At 51.8% G+C, this 19,138-nt stretch overlaps 2 protein-coding genes across 2 annotated transcripts; both read right to left on the bottom strand.

The window, feature by feature from the left end:
• Nucleotides 1-6,878: 6,878 nt before the first annotated feature.
• LOC101438148 (C-type lectin domain family 4 member G-like) lies at nucleotides 6,879-9,931 on the bottom strand. The gene is given in 11 exon segments (XM_058281104.2): nucleotides 6,879-7,178; nucleotides 7,455-7,546; nucleotides 7,548-7,571; nucleotides 7,686-7,834; nucleotides 8,064-8,127; nucleotides 8,129-8,154; nucleotides 8,460-8,564; nucleotides 8,748-8,810; nucleotides 9,026-9,079; nucleotides 9,385-9,495; nucleotides 9,834-9,931. Coding segments are annotated over 11 exon segments (882 nt in total). The 5' UTR covers nucleotides 9,889-9,931; the 3' UTR covers nucleotides 6,879-7,039.
• A 2,937-nt stretch (nucleotides 9,932-12,868) lies between these two features.
• Nucleotides 12,869-16,204, bottom strand: LOC101420947 (C-type lectin domain family 4 member G-like). The gene is made up of 9 exons (XM_058281103.2): nucleotides 16,112-16,204; nucleotides 15,705-15,815; nucleotides 15,307-15,360; nucleotides 15,047-15,109; nucleotides 14,744-14,848; nucleotides 14,341-14,430; nucleotides 14,018-14,166; nucleotides 13,789-13,904; nucleotides 12,869-13,350 (listed from the first exon to the last, which is right to left on the bottom strand). Exons 1-9 carry the CDS (start codon nucleotides 16,164-16,166, stop codon nucleotides 13,212-13,214), a joined length of 882 nt encoding a protein of 293 aa, XP_058137086.1. The 5' UTR covers nucleotides 16,167-16,204; the 3' UTR covers nucleotides 12,869-13,211.
• Nucleotides 16,205-19,138: the final 2,934 nt, after the last annotated feature.

Below are 19,138 nucleotides of genomic sequence, written 5' to 3'. Positions count from 1 at the left end.
CCCATGAGGACACATGCTGTCAGGCAGAACATCACCTGCTTCCTCCCTGCTCATATTATCTGCTTCAGTTTCCAGCTTTACTTCCTTCCGTCACATTCTTATCTAAAATAAGCCCCTCTACTGCCCTCTAGAACTGCTGAAGTGTCTTCTTCCTTGAACAACCAGGGTCCCCATGCATTGCTGGGGCGGAGGACGTGAGTGACAAATGGCACAACCAGTTTGGAAGTCTGTTTGACAGCTTCTTATGAAGTTAAAGATACACCTTTCCATATGACCCCACCATCCCACTTCTAGGTGTTTATACAATGGAAGTGAAAACTTGCATCCATCCAAAGATCTGTATGGGAGGTTCATAGTTTTATTCATAATGGCCCACTGGACTCAACCCATATGTCCATCAACAAGTGAATGAATAAACAACTTATGGTCCCACCATGCAATGAGATACAACCCAGTGATAAAAAGGAACAAACTGCTGATGTGCAAAACATAGATGAATCTCAAGGACTATGCTGAGAGAAAGAAGCTGGACATACAAAAAAATGGCATACTGTGTGATGCTATTTATCGGAAATTCTAGAAAAGACAAGTTTAATCAATGATAAAGAACAGATCATTAGTGGCCTAGGACAGGAAGAGAGGATGAATTGGGAAGGGGCAGGAGGGACTTTTCTGAGGCATTGGAAATGTTCTGTCTTGAATGTAGTCAAAACTCATTGACTGTATACTTGAAATGGGTGCATTTTATTGTATGTGAATTATACCTCAATAAAGATGATTTTAAAAAAAACCACTTTAAAAGAATCAGAATCACACCTGGGAGAACAAGTGCAAACTAGGGTTGTGAGAGGAAAACAGACACCTAAGGTCACCCTAATTAAGATGAGTCACGTGTGTATATCATCCAGCATGAGAGGATTACAATTATATCTCACAAGTGGCTAGGGTGGTTTGGGGATATGTACCCCAGAAAAACATGTTCTTAAACTTAATCCATTTCTGTGAGTGTGAACTCACTTTACAATAGGACCTTTTGATGAGGTTATTTCAGTTAAAATGTGGCCCTACCCAATCAGCATGAGTCTTAATTCTATTACCAGAGTCCTTTATAAGCAAAAAGAAATCCAGGGACATGGAGGTGGCTCAAGTGATTGGGATCCCATCTACCATATGGGAGATCCAGGGTTTGAATCCTAGGGCATCCTGGTGAAGGGAAGCTGACCAGAGTGGAGGGACTGGCCCATGTTGGAGTGCTGGCGCATGTAGGAAGCTGGCCCGAGCAGAGAGCTGATGCAGCAAGATGACACAACAAAAAGAGACACAGAGGAGAGACAATAAGAGACACAGCAGAGCAGGGAGCTGAGGTGGCACAAGAGATTGAGCACCTCTCTCCTACTGTAGAAGGTCCCAGGATTGGTTCCTAGTGCTGCCAAAAGAGAAGACAAGCAGACACAGAAGAATGCACAGCAAATGGACACAGGGAGCAGACAATGCGGGGAGGGGGGATAAATAAATAAATAAATAAATAAAATAAATCTTAAAAAAAAAAAAAAAGGAAATCCAGACACAGAGAAAAAGCCACAGAGGGAGGAGCCAGAAGCTAAACATCAGCGGAACCGGAAGAGAAGGGAGAGGCCAGGAGATGCCGCCATGTGCCTGGCCAAGTGACAAGCTAAGGACCAAGGATCCCCAGCAGCCAGCCCCAGAACGCCACAGGCTTCAGGAAGAACACATTGTCTTGAGATGCCTTGATTAGGACTTTCTTTTAGCCTCAAAACCCATGAGCTAATAAATTCCCATAGTTTAAGCCAACCCATTGCACAGTATTTGCTTGTACAGCCTAGAAAATTAAAACAGTTAGTATACAGATGTTTCCACTCATTTTACAGTTCTGTAGGTCAGGAGGCAGAAAAAGAAAGTCAGGGAAAGGAGACATGACTTCAGAAGAAAACTCAGATGCAATGTGTTGGGAAGGACCCGACCTGGCTTGAAGGTAGGGAAGGGACCATGAGCCAACGATCGTGGACTCCTTCTAGAACTTAGAAAAGGCAAGGAAAGGGATCCTTTCCTGGAGCTTCCAGAAGGGAACAGCAGCCTTGCTGACACCTTGAGTTTTGTCCTTTGAGACCCACGTCAGACTTCTGACCTATGGAACTGTAAAAAAGTCAGAGGGCCAGACCCTCCATCTAACTGTCAGTGTGTTTGAATGGAGGCTGGCTGTGAGTCTTCCAGACCTGAGTTGCCTCAGGCGGTTAGGCACTTAAGCCAACCGGCAGGGACTCTGATTGCTATCAGGACAGGGACTCGATTGCTTGTCAGCTGGTTACTCCCTAAATAGTAAGTACCTCTTCTCTCCACCCCCTCAAGATATCTAGATCCTAAGCCCTGGAACTTTTGACGGTTGCTTTATATATCAAAAGAGACATCACAGACGGGATCAAATTAAGGATTTTGCGATGGGGAGATGGTCTTGGATTATCCAGTGACTCCAAACACAATCACAAACATCTTTATATGAAGAAGGCCAAGGAAGATTTGAAATTGAAGATGAAGGCAAGGTGAAGCAAGATGCTATCCTGTTGGCCTTGAAGAGGAAGGGGCCTTGGATTAAGGAACTCAAGGAACGCAGCTCTTGAAGCTGGAAAAGTCAGGGAAATGAATTCTTCCCTAGGATCTCCAAAGGGAGGGGGCATGGTCTGTCCAGGACCTTGGTTTTGGCCCAGTGAAAAGGATTTTGGAATTCTGACCTACAGAACTGGAAGAGAAGAAATGTGTGTTTCCATTGTGGCAATGTGTTACAGCAGCCAGAGGAAACTAATACGCTCCTCCAGGGTGACTGGAAATGCATCAGGCTGGGTGTCAGCAGGAGCAGACAAGGTGTCTGTCCAGAAGTTAGATGGCTCCATGTCTTGCTGAGAGCTTCAGCTGTAGAGGATCCACGGAAGTGTTGGGGGGGCTGTCTAGTTACAGAACAGAAAGGCTTCTCTCGGCTGAGGGACTTTGGATGACGTTCCCTCCTCTCCCTGCTCAGTGGATGCTCCTAGCAGCATTCAGTTATGGATTCTCTCCCTTCGTGGGATCAGTTTCTGCTGGAAATTCTTGGAGAGCCCCCAGGTTCCCAGGATGGGAGCAGGAAATTTTGGGAGTGCAGGGTGAATTCAGATCAAAAGTCCCCAAGTCAATAAAGAGAGGCTCTATGCAAATCACACCATCACCCATGAGTTCAGCCATATGGCAAATCTTCCAAACCTCCCAGCCTTTGCTCCTGCTGGGTCCTCTGCCTGGAAAGCCCTTCCTCCCCATATCTACCTGCAGAAGTTCCAGTGCTCCTTGTGCATTGTGGTGTTTGTAGCAATGTATCCCAGAAAAACATGTTCTTAGATTTAATCCATTCCTGTGGGTGTGAACCCATTGTAAGTAGGACCTTTTGATTAGGTGACTCCAATTAAGTCTCAGTCAGGATGGGTCTTAACTGGAATCCTTTATAAGCAGAATGAAATTCAGATACATATAGAGAAAGCCACTGAGGGAGCAGGCAAAAGCTGAATATCAATGGAACATGAAAGAGAAGGGAGAGGCCAGGAAAAGCTGCCACGTGCATTACCATGTGACAGAGGAGTCCAGGACCAAGGATGATTGGTGGTCACACCCAATATGTTGTTTTCAGAAAGAAAGCATTACCTTGGAGATGCCTTGATTTGAACTTGTGGCTTCAAAACCAGAAGCCAATAAATTCCCATTATGTAAGCCAATCCACTGCCTTGATGCTTACTTCAACAGCCAGGAAAACTAAAACTTCCATCCTCTTGGGGCTGTATTTCCTGCCTGCCCCAACCAATAGTCCCAGGACTTAGGTGCCGAAGGCAGAGGGGACCTGCTCACAGACCCCAGGCTCAATGCCTCCCTAGGGCCGTCCCTCCCCAACCTGCTCAGGGCCTTGTCCCAGGCTGCCTGGAACCTGCACAGTGGGGCTCCCATCTCCTGAAGGAAGGGGTCAGTGCTGCATCTCAGCATTGTCCTTCTCCCTGGACAAAGGAGACTCCTCCACAGGCACCAGGTGTCAGTCCACTGTGCTTTCATCCATTACATCACAGGTCACACTGTCTCTGTGCCCAGCTAGTCCAGAATGGGGAGGTTCCAGGGGTAAGGCCTGGGGCTGACCCATCCCTGTGTCCCCAGCACCCTACCATCCAAGCTGGGTGCCAGATGTTGAAGATGTAACAGAGCCGAGTGGGCAACTCCCCACCTATAAGCCCCCTGACCCAGCACAGGATAGTCACCGATTTGGGGGTATCATAGGGCCCTGAGTTCACATAGAGAGGTCAGGGTCATTACAGAGAGCATACCAAGGTCACTGGACTAAAGCTTAGAGTAACTGGCCTTGGAGTTCCAGCAAGATGGCAACCGAGTAGATCGGCAGGGTGAGCCTCTCTTACAAAAACAACAGAGGAAAGGCAGAAGTTGTCAAAGCACCTGCTTTGGGATCTGCAGACCAGGGCAATGCCATGCAAAGAGACCAAGAGGCCAAAACAAAAACTGTGAGTTAATTGCACCCACATAGCAGGAAACAGTGCCCACCCCCCACTCCCTGGCAAATAGCCTAGGTAAAGACCATGGTGACTGATGTCGACTAAAGGGGAGCAGATGTTTTCCTCCCTAGGATGAGGGAAGAGAGCTGAGTGTGGACTCTGCTCATGGAGTTTAATCAGCAGGGCCCAGCTTTGACTTGTGACTCCAAGGGGCCCAGAAACACCCTCTGGTAGAGATTGGAAGAGATGCCTCTGGGGCAAGGTTTGCCAACGATAGCCATCTGCTGGCAGGCTGGCAAAGTGAAGGGGGAAAAAAGGCTCTTTGGCATCTTTCCTGTCCTTATCTCCAGGCCCCCTCGGAGCTGGTCTGTGTCCAATTAGTGGGTCCCTGACCCTGTTTTCATACCTTAAACACAGGCAATTTTAAAGATCTAGAATAAGTTGAATCACAAATCAAAGAGGCCCACATTATGCATGATTGTTCTGTAAGCTTATTTCCCTAATAAAAAATCATTGTTTTAAAAAAGTCAAAGAAGCATGATAAAACAAAACCAGTAAAATATAAAGTCCTAGTCGAGAGAGTGATTGTCCATTGGAGTAAACTCACCAACATAATCAGATGCCTAGACATCAGCAAAAAATTACAAGCGCTACTAAGAAATGGGAGGATATGGCCCAGTCAAAGGAAAAAAACAATCCTGATGAAATACAGGATTTAAAATGACTAATTTATGATGGTCAAACAAATCTCTTGGATCAATTTAAAGAGTTGAAGGAAAGTATGGCTAAAGAAAGAAAGAATATTAACAAGACACTGAGTGAGCATAAAGAAGAATTTGAAACCTTGCAAAGAAAAGTACCAGATCTTATGGGAATGAAAGACACAATGAGTGAAATTACAAATACATTTGAGGCATACAACAGCAGATTTGAAATGGCAAAGAAACAAATTAGTGAATTGGAAGACTGAATTTGAAAAGACAAAAGAACAGACAGGGAAGATACTTGTTATGACCCAAGTCAGCTAACAGGGAGGTGAGGATGGTCAACCACCACACCAGGGAACCAAAAGAGTCTACAACTGCAAGCAGGAGAATTCCATCCATGAGCCATGTGGGATCTAAACCCCCTCTCAATTTAGACGTAGAATGGACATCTCCATCCCAGGGTCCAGAGGATGGAGGAACAAAATATGGATTAGAGGGAAGCGGACTTGGCCCAATGGATAGGGCATCCACCTACCACATGGGAGGTCCTTGGTTCAAACCCTGGGCCTCCTTGACCCGTGTGGAGCTGGCCCATGCCCAGTGCTGATGTGCACAAGGAGTGCCCTGCCATGCAGGGGTGTCCCCTGTGTAGGAGAGCCCCCCACGCAAGGAGTACACCCTGTAAGGAGAGCTGCCCAGCGCGAAAGAAAGTGTAGCCTGCCCAAGAATGGCACCGCACACACGAAGAGCTGACACAAGATGATGCAACAAAAAGACAGATTCCTGGTGCCGCTGATAAGGATAGAAGCAGTCACAGAAGAACACACAGTGAATGGACACAGAGAGCAGATAACTGGAGGGGGCGGGGCAGAAACAAATAAATAAATCTTTTTAAAAATATGGATTAGAGTAGACTTACTGGTATTCTACTATAGAACTATTGTGACTCTAGCAATGGAAGAAATTGTATCATTGATGTGTAGACAGTGGCTATGGGGGTTGCTGAGGGCAGGGAGTGGGAAGAAGAGATGTGAAATGGGGGCATTTTCGGGAGTTGGAGTTGTCCTGAATGATAATGCAGGGACAGATGCTGGACATTATATATCCTGCCATAACCCACTGAATGGACTGGGGGAGAGTGTAAACTATAATGTAAACTATAATCCATGCAGTACAGCAGTGCTCCAAAATGTATTCACCAAATACAATGAATGTGCCACAGTGATGAAAGAGGTTGTTGATGTGGGAGGAGTGGGGGAGGGGGTGGTATATGGGAACCTTTCATATTTTTTAATGTAATATTTTGTGTGACCTATGTATCTTTAGAAAAAAAAAAAGGCAAAACGAAACAAAACGAAACTTGTTATGGGTGTCCCAGAAGTAGAAGAGAAAGGAAAAGGAGCAGAAAGATTATCTGAGGAAATAATGGTCCCCAATTTCCCAACTCTTATGAGAGACATAAATATTCATGTCCAAGAAGGGCAGCATACTCCAAACAGAGTAAGTCTGGATTGACTTACCCCGAGACATAGTACTCAGAAGGTCAAGGGACAGAGATAGAGAATTCCGAAAGCATTCAGAATTGTGATCCATCACATACAAAGGATAACCAATAAGATTTCTCCTCATAAACCATGGAAACTAGAAGGCAGTAGTATAGTATATTTAAGATATGGAAAGAAAAGAAATTGCCAGCCAAATATATTTTATCCCATGGTGGAGGGGGGTGAAGGGGGAGGGCTGTGGGCGGAGCCAGGGCTGTGGGCAGCTCCCACGATTCCCCAAGGTGGCTTCAGGGCCTGGTCAGCAGTGGCGCCTCTTTTCGCAGATCCAATTGTTCTTCTCCCCCGTGCACGGTACGTCGTTCCACAGCCCGGTCCGCAGCATCAGGACGCAGTCCTCCCGTCCGTGGTGATCATTGGGCTCCCCCTGATTCCAGTGGCTGCCGCGATGGAGAGCAGCGTCGCTGGGAGCCCACCCTGAGGAGGGGCGGGGGACCGGCCTTCCTTCCCAGGGCGTTGCCGGCTTATTTCTCGGGTCTAATTTAGGCACTCTCGAGGGTCTCACCTGCGCATGCCCCGGGGATATAACTTTCTAACCCCCAGAATGTAACTCAGCAGGTTCCTGGGGTCTAGAGTGTGAACCCTAGGATCTAGTCCCTGAAATCTGGTCAAAGTACTCCATCTGGTGTCTCACCTGTCCTCTTCCGCCCCCTCACCTGAAGCTGATCTGGACGCCGTCCACCCACTGGTAGCGCTGGATCTTGCTCCCAAGGCGCGTAGTCCGGAGGCCCAGCCAGTAACCGCGGCCTTCGCGTCTTCTGGCTCAGAAAGGTCTGGCAAAAGAGGAGATCTGAGCCTGCCGAGTCAGCTCCGCCCCACGCCATCACCAGGGCTGCGTCCGCTCAGGCCACCAACACCGCCCCCCAGGACCCTTCTGGGCTGCGCACCTGCTCCTCCAGGCCCCCAACTATCACCAAGTGCGCGCCCGCGCCCGCGCAGCTGCTCTGCGCCTCGTCCCACGGGGCTCGCAGCGTCGAGAAAAGGTAGCAGGAGCCCTCAAAGGGCAGCCACGACGTGGGACACGCCTCGCAGGAGCCTGCGGGATTTGGGGTGTCATAGAAGGCGGGGCCGCTCTACGGTGAGCAGTCGGAGAATGGGGTGCTCTGGACCCATGGGCCAAGGGGCAGAGTCATAAAAGCCAGACCGAGGTCAAAGAGCAGGGCCAGGCGGATCTGGGGACACCTGAGAACCACCGGCAGCGTCTACTGTAACAACCCACCAACACCCGCGCCCCCGTCCTTCCCCCTCTCCTGGGCTCCGCTCACTGTTCCCAAGCTGGGCGGCCTCCAGCGCCCGGAACAGCTCAGTGCGGATGTTCTCGCGGTCCCTCGCCTGCCTTGGCCAAGTCCTGGGTCACTGCGGAGTCAGGGTGGAGATTATAGCGGGGATCAGGGACGGGAGGAAGGTCCAGATTGGGGAAAGGTCAGGATCCATGTTAGAGGTCAGTGCCACAGTGGGTCAAAAATGAAATCATGCTGAAGGACCGTGCTAGCCGGGTCGGGTCCAGTTGTTTGGGGTTAGGAGTCGCGTGGTCAGGGTCAGGATGGAGGGCACAATGAGGCTCAAAGGTCCGAATCACAAGGTAGGGTCGGGTCCTGGAGGTTCGGACTGTCCCGGCGGCGGTCAGGGCTCAGAAGCCGCGGTGCGAGCTGCCGCCTCACCTCGCTCGCGCAGTTCCTTCAAGGTGCTCTCCTGCTCCAGCAGCTTCTTCTGCGCCTCCGCTAGATCTGCGCGCGTGGTCTTCAGCTGCGCCCGTGCCTCCGAGCCTGGGGAGGTGGTGGGGTGGGGGCGGCAAAGAGTGGATGGAGGCGGGGGGTCTGCAACCAGCCCCACCCCTACCTGCGAAAAGCCCCGCACAGTTCCCCAAGCCCACCCCTGCTCTCCTCCTCCAGGCTGGGTCACAAGCCCCATCCCGCTCAGACTCGGAACCGCGAACCCCGCCCCCTCACAGCACTTCGTGCAGCTTCCGGTCTCCTTCGTCAAGGCACCCAGCACCGCGCTCTGATTCGATGCTGGAACGACACCCCCCACACATAAACACCCCCCCACACACACACACACGCTGGGGTCACCCGCAGGTATTTCTGGGACGCCCTTCCCCACCCCGGGGCCAGCCCTTGGGACGGTGGGGCTCCTACCCACCCATTGCCCTGTCCCTAGCGTCCCAGGCGCTCCCGCTCTGACCCCCCCCCCGGGGGGCCTCCAGGCGCCGCAGTTCCCCACGCACCATTTGTCCTCAGCAGGTCTTGGCCATGGAGCAGCGCCTCATGCTCCGTGGAGGCTGCGGAGAGAGGCTCCTGCAGGGTTGGCCCAGGGACTTGAGAACTCCCTCGCCCATGGGGGTGTGGGGTCCCTGGTCATGGGATGTGCAGAGGAAGCTTACAGAGTACAAACAGGTTTTTCCCGGGAGCATGCATACACATGTGCGAGCGCACAGCGCAATGATATGCACGCATCTGCTCACAGGTACTCACAACTCAGACCCAGGGAAGTGTCCTGGACCCAGCTGGTGGGTCATGTGTCCCTGAGGTCTGCGTCATGGGAAGGGCGTCTGACACAGCCTGCCCCCATCCCGCTGTCACTTACCCTTTGAAAACAGGATGCTGAGAACAAGTGCCCACAGGACAATGCCAGCCACTAGGGCTAGTGCCACGAAGAGGGGCCTCCAACCCCAGCGCTCCCAGCGTCCCCAGGGCCCTGGGAGAACACAGATGGGCTCTTGGGCGCTCTGCACCAGGAGCTTCCTGCAGCCCTGGTCTCCCGGGACCCAGACCTGGATGCTTGAGTCCCTCCCAGGAAACAGATTCAGAGAGATTGCATCTGTTTCAGTCTTGCTCAAGGTCACACAGCCCCCAAGTGGCAATTTGGAATTTGAACCCAGGTCCAACTGGATCTAGGGCTTGTGGTCTCTCTCCTGTAACCCCTACCCAGACCCTCTACTTCCTCCCCCACCCCCCCCACCCCCCTCATCAAACCCTAGGCCAGTGGGCTAGGGAGGGGCCCAAGGGGACCAGAGTCAGTCCCATCACTCCTACCGCTGGAGACCTCGCCCGGCGCACTGCTCCACTTGCTGTACCCCGAGGCGTCCATCGCTGTGTGGGAGCCCAGCCCTGAGCAGAGATATAAATGCAGCTTCCCTTCCCCCATCCTGTCCACCCAGCTTCCCTTCCTTCCTTCCCTTTTTCTCCTTCTCAATTCTTGGTACCAGAGACTTGGTGATCCATCACAGGGCCATCTCCTTTCTTTGTTGGACGGGGAGCGCGGGCCATTTCTGTGGTATTAGTACAGGGCTGGGATGGTGCTAAGGGCTTGTCCTGCTAAACCTCATGTATTATTACATTTCTGGGAGGGAGGTCCTGTCGTTGTCCCCATTTTCACAGAGGAAAAAATCGAGGCTTCTAGAAGCTACACACATATCTGAGTCCTCCCTCCCCTTCATTTCTTTTTTTTTTTAAGATTATTTTATTTTTTCTCTCCCCTTCCCTGCCCACCCCCCACCCCCAGTTGTCTGCTCTCTGTGTCCATTCGCTGTGTGTTCTTCTGTGTCCGCTTGTATTCTTGTCAGTGGCACCTGGAATCTGAGTCTCTTTTTGTTGCGTCATCTTGCTGCATCAGCTCTCTGTGTGTGCGGTGCCATTCCTGGGCAGGCTGCATACTTTTCACGCTGGGTGGCTCTCCTTATGGGGTGCACTTCTTGCACTTGGGGCTCCCCTACATGGGGGACACCCCTGCATGGCAGGGCACTCCTTGCGCACATCAGCACTGCGCACGGGCCAACGCATGACACGGGTCAGGAGGCCCTGGGTTTAAACCCTGGACCTCCTATGTGGTAGGTGGATGCTCTATCCTTGAGCCAAATCTTCTTCCCTCCCCTTCATTTCTGAAGTCGTGGGATAGAGCTCAGTAGCTTAGTTGACCAGTCCCCCAACAAATGTCGAACAAGAGGTCCTGAATTAAGATCAGGGTCGGATACAGCAGTGGCATTGAGAGGGAAAGTGAACTGATGGGGAGGGTGGCTGTGTTGCAGGGAGCTTTCTCAGGAATGAGTAGGTGCCAGAACTTGGCTGGGTTTGGCATGTCTCTCTCAGAAGGAAGCCCAGTCCCAGACCTATGAGTCACAGATGAGCTCCAAAGCAAAGCCCCCAGAATCAGCTGAGGGGATGTGACTGCTGCCTTCAGGCCAGGGAAGCTGAAACTGCCTCCACTCCGCAACCCCCCCCCCCCCAGGAGGATCCCCATGCTGAGATTGGTCACTGGGTCCCTAGTACCCAGGATTGAGACCAAGGCAATGGGAAGGAAGGCAGGAGGCTGGGTGGGACAGGGGGTGGAGTCTAAATTTATACCTATGCCTGCAGCACCTGCACCTCCATGGATACCACTCCATGGAACACTTGTGGGACCCAGGGGTCCGGGAAGGTCCTAATGGAGGGGGCCCAGGGCCATCTGTGGGAATGCTGGCTGGGAGTGCTGGGGGTGGACAAGGTCCTTCTTGGCACTGGAAGGTGTGTTGGTTTGGAGATACCTGTACTACAGAAAAACCTGTTCTTAAATTTAATCCATTCCTGTGGGTGTGAATCCATTGTAAGTAGACCTTTTTTTCCCTAAAGATTTATTTATTTGTTTATTACCCCACCCCACCCCCGTTGTCTGCTCTCTGTGCACATTTACTGTGTGTTCTTCTGTATCTTATTGCCTTCTCTTCAGGCAGCACCAGGAACTGAATCTGGGACCTTCTGGAGTGGGAGAGACGGCCTCAATCTCTTGCACCACCTCAGCTCCCTGGTCTGCTGTATCTTTTATTGTCCCTCTTCTGTGTCTCTTTTTGTTGCATCATCTTGCTGCACCAGCTCTCTGCTCCAGCCAGCTTGCCACACTGGCCAGCACTCCGCTCAGGCTAGCTCACTGCATGGGCCGGCCCTCTGCGCAGGCCAGCACTCCACAAGGACCAGCTCTCCACTTGGGCCAGCTTGCAGAGCACGTCAGTTTGCCTTCACCACGGGGTCCCAGGAATGGAATCCTGGACCTCCCATGTGGTAGACGGGAGTCCAGTCACTTGAGACACATCTAGTTCCCATAAGTAGGACCTTTTGATGAGGTGACTTCAGTTAAGGTATGACTGTTTCCAATCAGGATGGGTCTTAATCTTATTACTGGAGCCCTTTATAAGTAGAATGAAATTCATATATATATACAGAGATAGAGTGTGTGCCACAGAGGAGCAGCCAGAAGCTGAACATCAGTGGAATTCAGACTAGAAGGGAGAAGCTGGGAGAGGCTGCCTTGTGCTTTGCCATGTGACAGATGGGCCCAGGACCAAGGATCACCAGCAGCCAACTCCAGAATGCCAGTTTCAGGAAGAAAGTGTCACCTTGGCAGTGCCTTGATTTGAATTATAGCCTCAAAACCAGAAGCCAATAAATTCCCATTGTGTGAGCCAATCCACTGCATTGATGCTTACTTCAACAGCCAGGAAAACCAAAACTTCCATCCTCTTGGGGCTGTATTTCCTGCCTGCCCCATCCAATAGTCCCAGGACCTAGGTGCCGAAGGCAGAGGGGACCTGCTCACAGACCCCAGGCTCAATGCCTCCCTAGGGCCGCCCCTCCCCAACCTGCTCAGGGCCTTGTCCCAGGCTGCCTGGAACCTGCACAGTGGGGCTCCCATCTCCTGAAGGAAGGGGTCAGTGCAGCATCTCAGCATTGTCCTTCTCCCCAGACAAAGGAGACTCCTCCACAGGCACCAGGTGTCAGTCCACTGTGCTTTCATCCATTACGTCACAGGTCACACTGTCTCTGTGCCCAGCTAGTCCAGAATGGGGAGGTTCCAGGGGTAAGGCCTGGGGCTGACCCATCCCTGTGTCCCCAGCACCCTACGATCCAAGCTGGGTGCCAGATGATGAAGATGTAACAGAGGTGAGTGGGCAATTCCCCACCCAGCACAGGATAGTCACCAATTTGGGGGCATCATAGGACCATGAGGTCAAATAAAAAAGCCAGGGGTTACTAGCAGGAATCATGCCAGGGTCACTGGGATAAAACTTAAAATAACTGGCCTGGGCCAGGAGCCAAGATTCATTTCTAAAATATTTATTCATGCCCCCACCGGCTGTGAAGACAGTTCACCAAACTCCAATCCTTTGGGCTTGCTTTTCTGGGGAGAAATGCAGGAAAAGGAAACTGCTCCATCCTGCACTGCTAGGACCATGGCTAGGGAAGGAGGTGGTGGAGTCAGAGCACGAGGCCCTTGAAACCAGGAGGAGACCTGAGGACAGGAGATGTAGGGGCCACAAGGGTCTCTGTAGTGGGTGGTGGCCAGGTGGGGAGGGGCCGGGCTGGGGGCAGAGCCGGGTGGTGGGCGGCTCCCAGCGATCCTACACGGTGGCAGCAGGCGTGGCTCCGGGGCACTGGGCAGGGTCAGCAGCTGCGCCTCTTCTCACAGATCCAGTTGTCATTCAAGCTGGTGCACGGTGCGTCATTCCACAGCCCTGTACGCAGCATCATGACGCAATCTTCTTGTCCTCGGGAGTCATTGGGCTCCCCCTGGTTCCAGTGGCTGCAGCGATTGGGTGCAGTGTCACTGGGAGTCTACCTCGAGGAGGGGCCGGGGGCCAGCCTGTCTTCCCAGGGCGTTGCCGGTTTATTTCTTGGGTCTAACCTAGGCACTCGCGAGGGTCTCACCTGAGCTTGCCCCTGGGATATAAATTCTTTCCCTCCCTCCCTCCCTCCCTTCCTTCCTTCCTTCTTTTTTTCTTTTTCTTTCTCTCTCTCAACAAATCAATTTTATTGATACATATTAATAAAGCATAAATCGATCCAAAGTTTACAATCAATGGTATTTGGTTTAATCACATAGGGGATATAACTTTCTAACCCTTGGAATTTAACTCAGCAGGTTCCTGGGATCTAGAGTGTGAACCCCTAGGATCTAATCCCTGAAGTCTGGCCAAAGTACTCCACCTAGTGTCTCACCTGTCCTCATCCCTCTCCTCACCTGAAGCTGATCGGGGCGCCGTCCACCCACTGGTAGCGCTGGATCTTGCTCCCAAGGCGCACAGCCCGGAGGCCCAGCCAGAAACCGCGGCCTCGTGTGTTCCGGCTCAGGAAGGTCTGAGCAAAAGAGGAGATCTGAGCCAGCAGCTCCGCCCCACGCCGTCGCCAGGGCTGCGCCCGCTCAGGCCACCAACACCGCAACCGCCCCCGGACTCTTCGGGGCTTCGCACCTGCTCCTCCAGGCCGCCAACTATCACCAAGTGCGCGCCCGCGCCCGCGCAATTTTTCTGCGCCTCGTCCCACGGGGCCCGCACCGTCGAGAAAAGGTAGCAGGAGCCCTCGAAGGGCAGCCACGACGCGGGACACGCCTCGCAGGAGCCTGCGGGAGTCAGGGTGTCAAAACATAGAGCAGTCAGAGAACAGGGAGCGCTGTACCCCGGACTCGGGAGCGGTGGGATAGAAACCCGACCGAAGTCAAAGGGCGGGACCAGGCGGATCTGGGAACCACCGGAAGGGTCCACTGTAACCCCCCGCTCTCCCCGGGTCTGCTCACTGTTCCCAAGTTTGGCGGCTTCCAGCGCTCGCAACAGCTCAGTGCGGATGTTCTCGCGGTCCTCGCCTGCCTTGGCCAAGTCCTGGGTCACTGCGGAGTCAGGGTGGAGATTATAGCGGGGATCAGGAACCGGAGGAAGGTCAAGAATGGGGAAGGGTCAGGATCCATGTTAGAGGTCAGTGTCACTGTGGGTTAAAAATGAGATCATGCTGAAGGACTGTGCTAGCCCGGTCGGGTCCAGTTGTTTGGGGTTAGGAGTCGCGTGGTCAAGGTCAGGGTCAGCACGGAGGGCACAAAGGGGCTCAGGGATCTGGATGACAAGATAGGGCCGGAATCACCGCGGGTTTAGGATGTCACCGCCGCAGTCAGAGTTGAAAGGTCTCGATATGTCCTGCCGCCTCACCTCGCTCGCTCAGTTCTTTCAAGGTGCTCTCCTGCTCCAGCAGCTTCTTCTGCGCCTCCCCAAGGTCTACCCGCGCAGTCTTTAGCATCCCCTGTGTCTCCAAGCCTGGGAAGTTGATGGAGGGGGAGTAGGGGAGCGGTAAGGAGAGGGGTTAGGGGCAGAGGATCTGCGACCAGCTCCACCCCCACTTGCCACAAGCCCCGCTCCATCTCCCGAGCCCACTGCGGACTCCCCTCTTCCAGTCTGGGCCACAAGTCCCACCCCGCTCATACCCCAAGCCTCGACCAAAGCCTGCCCGCTCACAGCACTTCCTGCAGCTTCCGACCTCCATCGTCAAGGTATCCAGCACCGCGCTCTGATTCGATGCTGGAACGACACCCCCACACATACACACCCCCACACATTCTCCGTCACCAGCAGGTGCTAACGGGATACGCTTCCCCGCCCCGCCACCAGCCCCTGGGATCATGGGGCTCCTGTCTACCCACTGCCCTGTCTCGGTAGTCCCGGGCACTCCCACTCTGCACACCCCTGGGGCCCTGGCACCAGTGTTCCACACTCACCATTTGTCCTCAGCAGGTCTTGGCCATGGAGCAGCGCCTCACGCTCCGTGGAGGCTGCAGAGAGAGGCTCCTGCAGGGTTGGCCCAGGGAATCGGAAACCCTCTCCACGCCCCGGGGATGCCTGGCAGGGTCAAGGGATGTGCAGAGGGAGCAGGCAGGCTTACAGAGTACAAGGTGTGCACACGTGCGGGGAGGAACAAAGACACAGATGTCTACCCCAGGGACGTGCACACACGTGTGAGCGCACAGCACAATGATACGCACACATTTGCTCACGGGTACTCACAACTCAGACCCAGGGAAGTGTCCTGGACCCAGCTGGTGGGTCATGTGTCCCTGAGGTCTGCGTCATGGGGAGGGCGTCTGACACAGCCTGCCCCCATCCCGCTGTCACTTACCCTTTGAAAACAGGATGCTGAGAACAAGTGCCCACAGGACAATGCCAGCCACTAGGGCTAGTGCCACGAAGAGGGGCCTCCAACCCCAGCGCTCCCAGCGTCCCCAGGGCCCTGGGAGAACACAGATGGGCTCTTGGGTGCTCTGCACCAGGAGCTTCCTGCAGCCCTGGCCTCCCGGGACCCAGACCTGGATGCTTGAGTCCCTCCCAGGAAACAGATTCAGAGAGATTGAGTTGCTTGCTCAAGGTTACACAACCCCCCAGTGACAGAGTTGGAATTTGAACCCAGGTCCTACTGGATCTAGGGCTTGAGCTCTCTCTCCTGTAACCCCTGCCCAGACCCTCTTCCTTCTCCTCTCCCATCAAACCCCAGGCCAGTTGGCCAGGGAGGAGCCCCATTGCCCCTACCGCTGGAGACCTCGTCGGGCGCACTGCTCCACTTGCTGTACCCCGAGGCGTCCATAGCTCTGTGGAGCCCAGCCCTGGGCAGAGATATAAATGCAGCTTCCCCTCCCCCACCCTGTCCACCCAGCTTCCCTTCCTTCCTTCCCTTTATCTCTGTCTCAATTCCTGATACCAGAGATTCAGTGACTCGTCACAGGGCAGGGCCCTTTCTGGGCTGAACAGGGGCCAGTTTCTTCAGCATTTGTTATGTCCTGGGATTGTGCTAGGGGCTTGTCTTGCATAACCTCATGTTATAATTACAACAGTCCTGGGAAAGAGGTCCTGCCATTGTCTCCATTTCCACAGAGATGAAAACTGAGGCTTGTGGAAGCCACACTTGTCTGAGTCCTCCTTCTCCTTCATCCTGCCATTCATTTCTTAAGTCTAGGAGTAGAGCCCAACAGCTTAGCTGACCACCCTAGACCCCTCCAGCAAAAGTCAAGCAAGAGGCATTGAATTAAGATCAGGGTTAGGCATGGCCTCTGGCAGGCAACCACAGGAGTGTCGAGAAGGAAGCTGAACTGAAGGCAAGGGCAGCTGTGGCCCAGGTGGCTTTCTCAGAAATGGGCAGGGGTCAGAACTGGCTGGGTTTGGCATGTTCTTCTCAGGAGTAGCCCAGTGCCAGATCTATGACAGAAGGGGACCAAAATGCAAAGCTAAGCCCCTCCCTTATTTTGGAAAGACAGTTCTGCTGGGGGTAAATGAGGTCCCCTGTGGTCCTGGCTCCAATGGTTGCTGCTGTCCTAAGGGTTCTATTGTTGAAGGGTGTGGTAGCTTGAAGCTGACTGTACCCAGAAAAACATGCTCTTAAACGGAATTCATTCCTGTGCGTATGGAGCCATTGTCAGTAAGAACTTCCGATGAGGTTGCTTCAATTAAGAAGGTGTAGCCCATCTCAATCAGGATGGGTCTTACTCCTGTTACTGGCATCCTTTATAAGTGGAGTATAATTCAGAGACAGAAAGTCACAGAGCACCAGGAGACCTTGCTGTGTGTCTTGCCGTGTGACAGCTTGATTGCTGTCAGCCAGCCCCAGAATGGCAGTTTTCAGGAAGAAAGCATTATCTTGATGACACCTTAATTTGGACTTTCTTTTAGCATCTAAACCATAAGTGAATAAATTTCCATTCTTTAAGCCAACCCATTGCATTGGTGTTTACTTGAGCAGCTTCGGAAACTAAAGCAAAGGATGAATGATTTTTTCTTTGATCAATTGGTTGTTTAGATTGTGTTTAATTTCCACATTTTTTAATGTTTTAGTTTTCATTCTATTATTGATTTCTAACTTCATTCCATTGTAATTGGAGAAGACACGCTGTTTGACTTCAATCTGTTAAAATTTATTGAGACTTGTTTTGTAACCTAACATATGATCTATACTGGAGATGTTCCATGGGCACCTGAGAAGAATGTGTACTCTGCTGTTGTTGGATGGAGTGTTCTAGGTATGTTAGGGTTAATTGGTTTATAGCAGTGTTCATGACCTCTACTTTCATATTGATCTTCTGTGTAGATCTCTTCATTATTGAAAGTCATGCATTGAACTCTGCTACTATTAATGTAGAACCTTCTATATTGCCCTTCAAATCTGTCAATGTTTGCTTTATGTATTTGTGGCTCTCTTGTTAGGTGAATATATGTTTAATGTCCATTCTGCTAACCTCTGCGTTTTGATTGGAGACTGTAATCCATTCACATTTAAAGTTAAATTACTGGTAAGGCAGGCCTACTTTTGTCATACACATTTTTTATGTGCTAAACCTTTTTTGCCCCTCATTTCCTTGAGTACTGCCTTGAATTGATACTAACTTAACTTCAATACCACACATAGGGAAGCAGACTTGGCTCAATGGATAGGGCATCTGCCTACCACATGGGAGGTCCACGGTTCAAACCCTGGACCTCCTTGACCCGTGTGGAGCTGGCCCATGTGCAGTACCGATGTGCGCAAGGAGTGCCATGCTACGCTGGTGTGTCCCCCATGTAGGGGAGCCCCACATGCAGGGAGTGCACCCTGTAAGGAGAGCCACCCAGCATAAAAAAAGTGCAGCCTGCCCAGGAGTGGCACCGCACACGCGGAGAGCTGACACAAGATGATGCAACAAAAGGAAACACAGGTTCCTGGTGCTGCTGATAAGGATAGAAGCGGTCACAGAAAAACGCACAGCGAATGGACACAGAGAGCAGACAACTGGGGGTAGGGTGGGGGAAGGGGAGAGAAAAAAAAATACCACACATAATCCCTACTCCTTACCTGTCCTTATCCCACCATTTTCTCTTGTTCATGTCACATATTATATCTTTTTTTTTAAGGATTTATTTATTTATCCTCTCCCCCCTTCCCATTGTCTGCTCCCTGTGTCCATTTGCTGTGCGTTCTTCTGTGTCTGCTTGTCTTCTCTTTAGGCAGCACCAGGAACCAATCCTGGGACCTTCCAGAGTAGGAGAGAGGTACCCAAGCTCTTGTGCCACCTCAGCTCCCTGGTCTGCTGTGTTTCTATTGTCTCTCCTCTATGTCTCTTTTTGTTGCATCATCTTGCTGCACCAGCTCTCTGCTCGGGCCAGCTTGCCGCATGGGCCAGCAGTCCTGTGCAGGCCAGCATTCTGCTCCGGCCAGCTCACAGACTGCTTGCCTTCACCAGGAGGCCCCAGGAATCAAACCCTGGACCTCATGGTCGACGGGAGCCCAAATGCTTAAGCTACATCCACTTCCCCATATTACATCTTTATACATTGTTTGCCAATAACGTAGATTTATGATTATTTTCTATGAATTTTATTTAGATCATGTAATAAAAAGTGGATTACAAACTAAGCTACAATAATACTGGCATTTATATTTATCCATATAGTTACCCATACTGGGGATATTTATTTCTTCATACAGCTTCAGATCACTGTTTAGTGTTTGTTCCTTTCAATATGAAGGACTCCCTTCAGCATTTCTTGTAGGGAAGGTCCAGTGGTAACACACTCCTTCAGCCTTTGTTT

The sequence above is a fragment of the Dasypus novemcinctus genome, chromosome 19, assembly GCF_030445035.2.
Source record: "Dasypus novemcinctus isolate mDasNov1 chromosome 19, mDasNov1.1.hap2, whole genome shotgun sequence".
NCBI lineage: Eukaryota > Metazoa > Chordata > Mammalia > Cingulata > Dasypodidae > Dasypus > Dasypus novemcinctus.
This window is presented reverse-complemented; position numbering and strand designations above follow the sequence as displayed.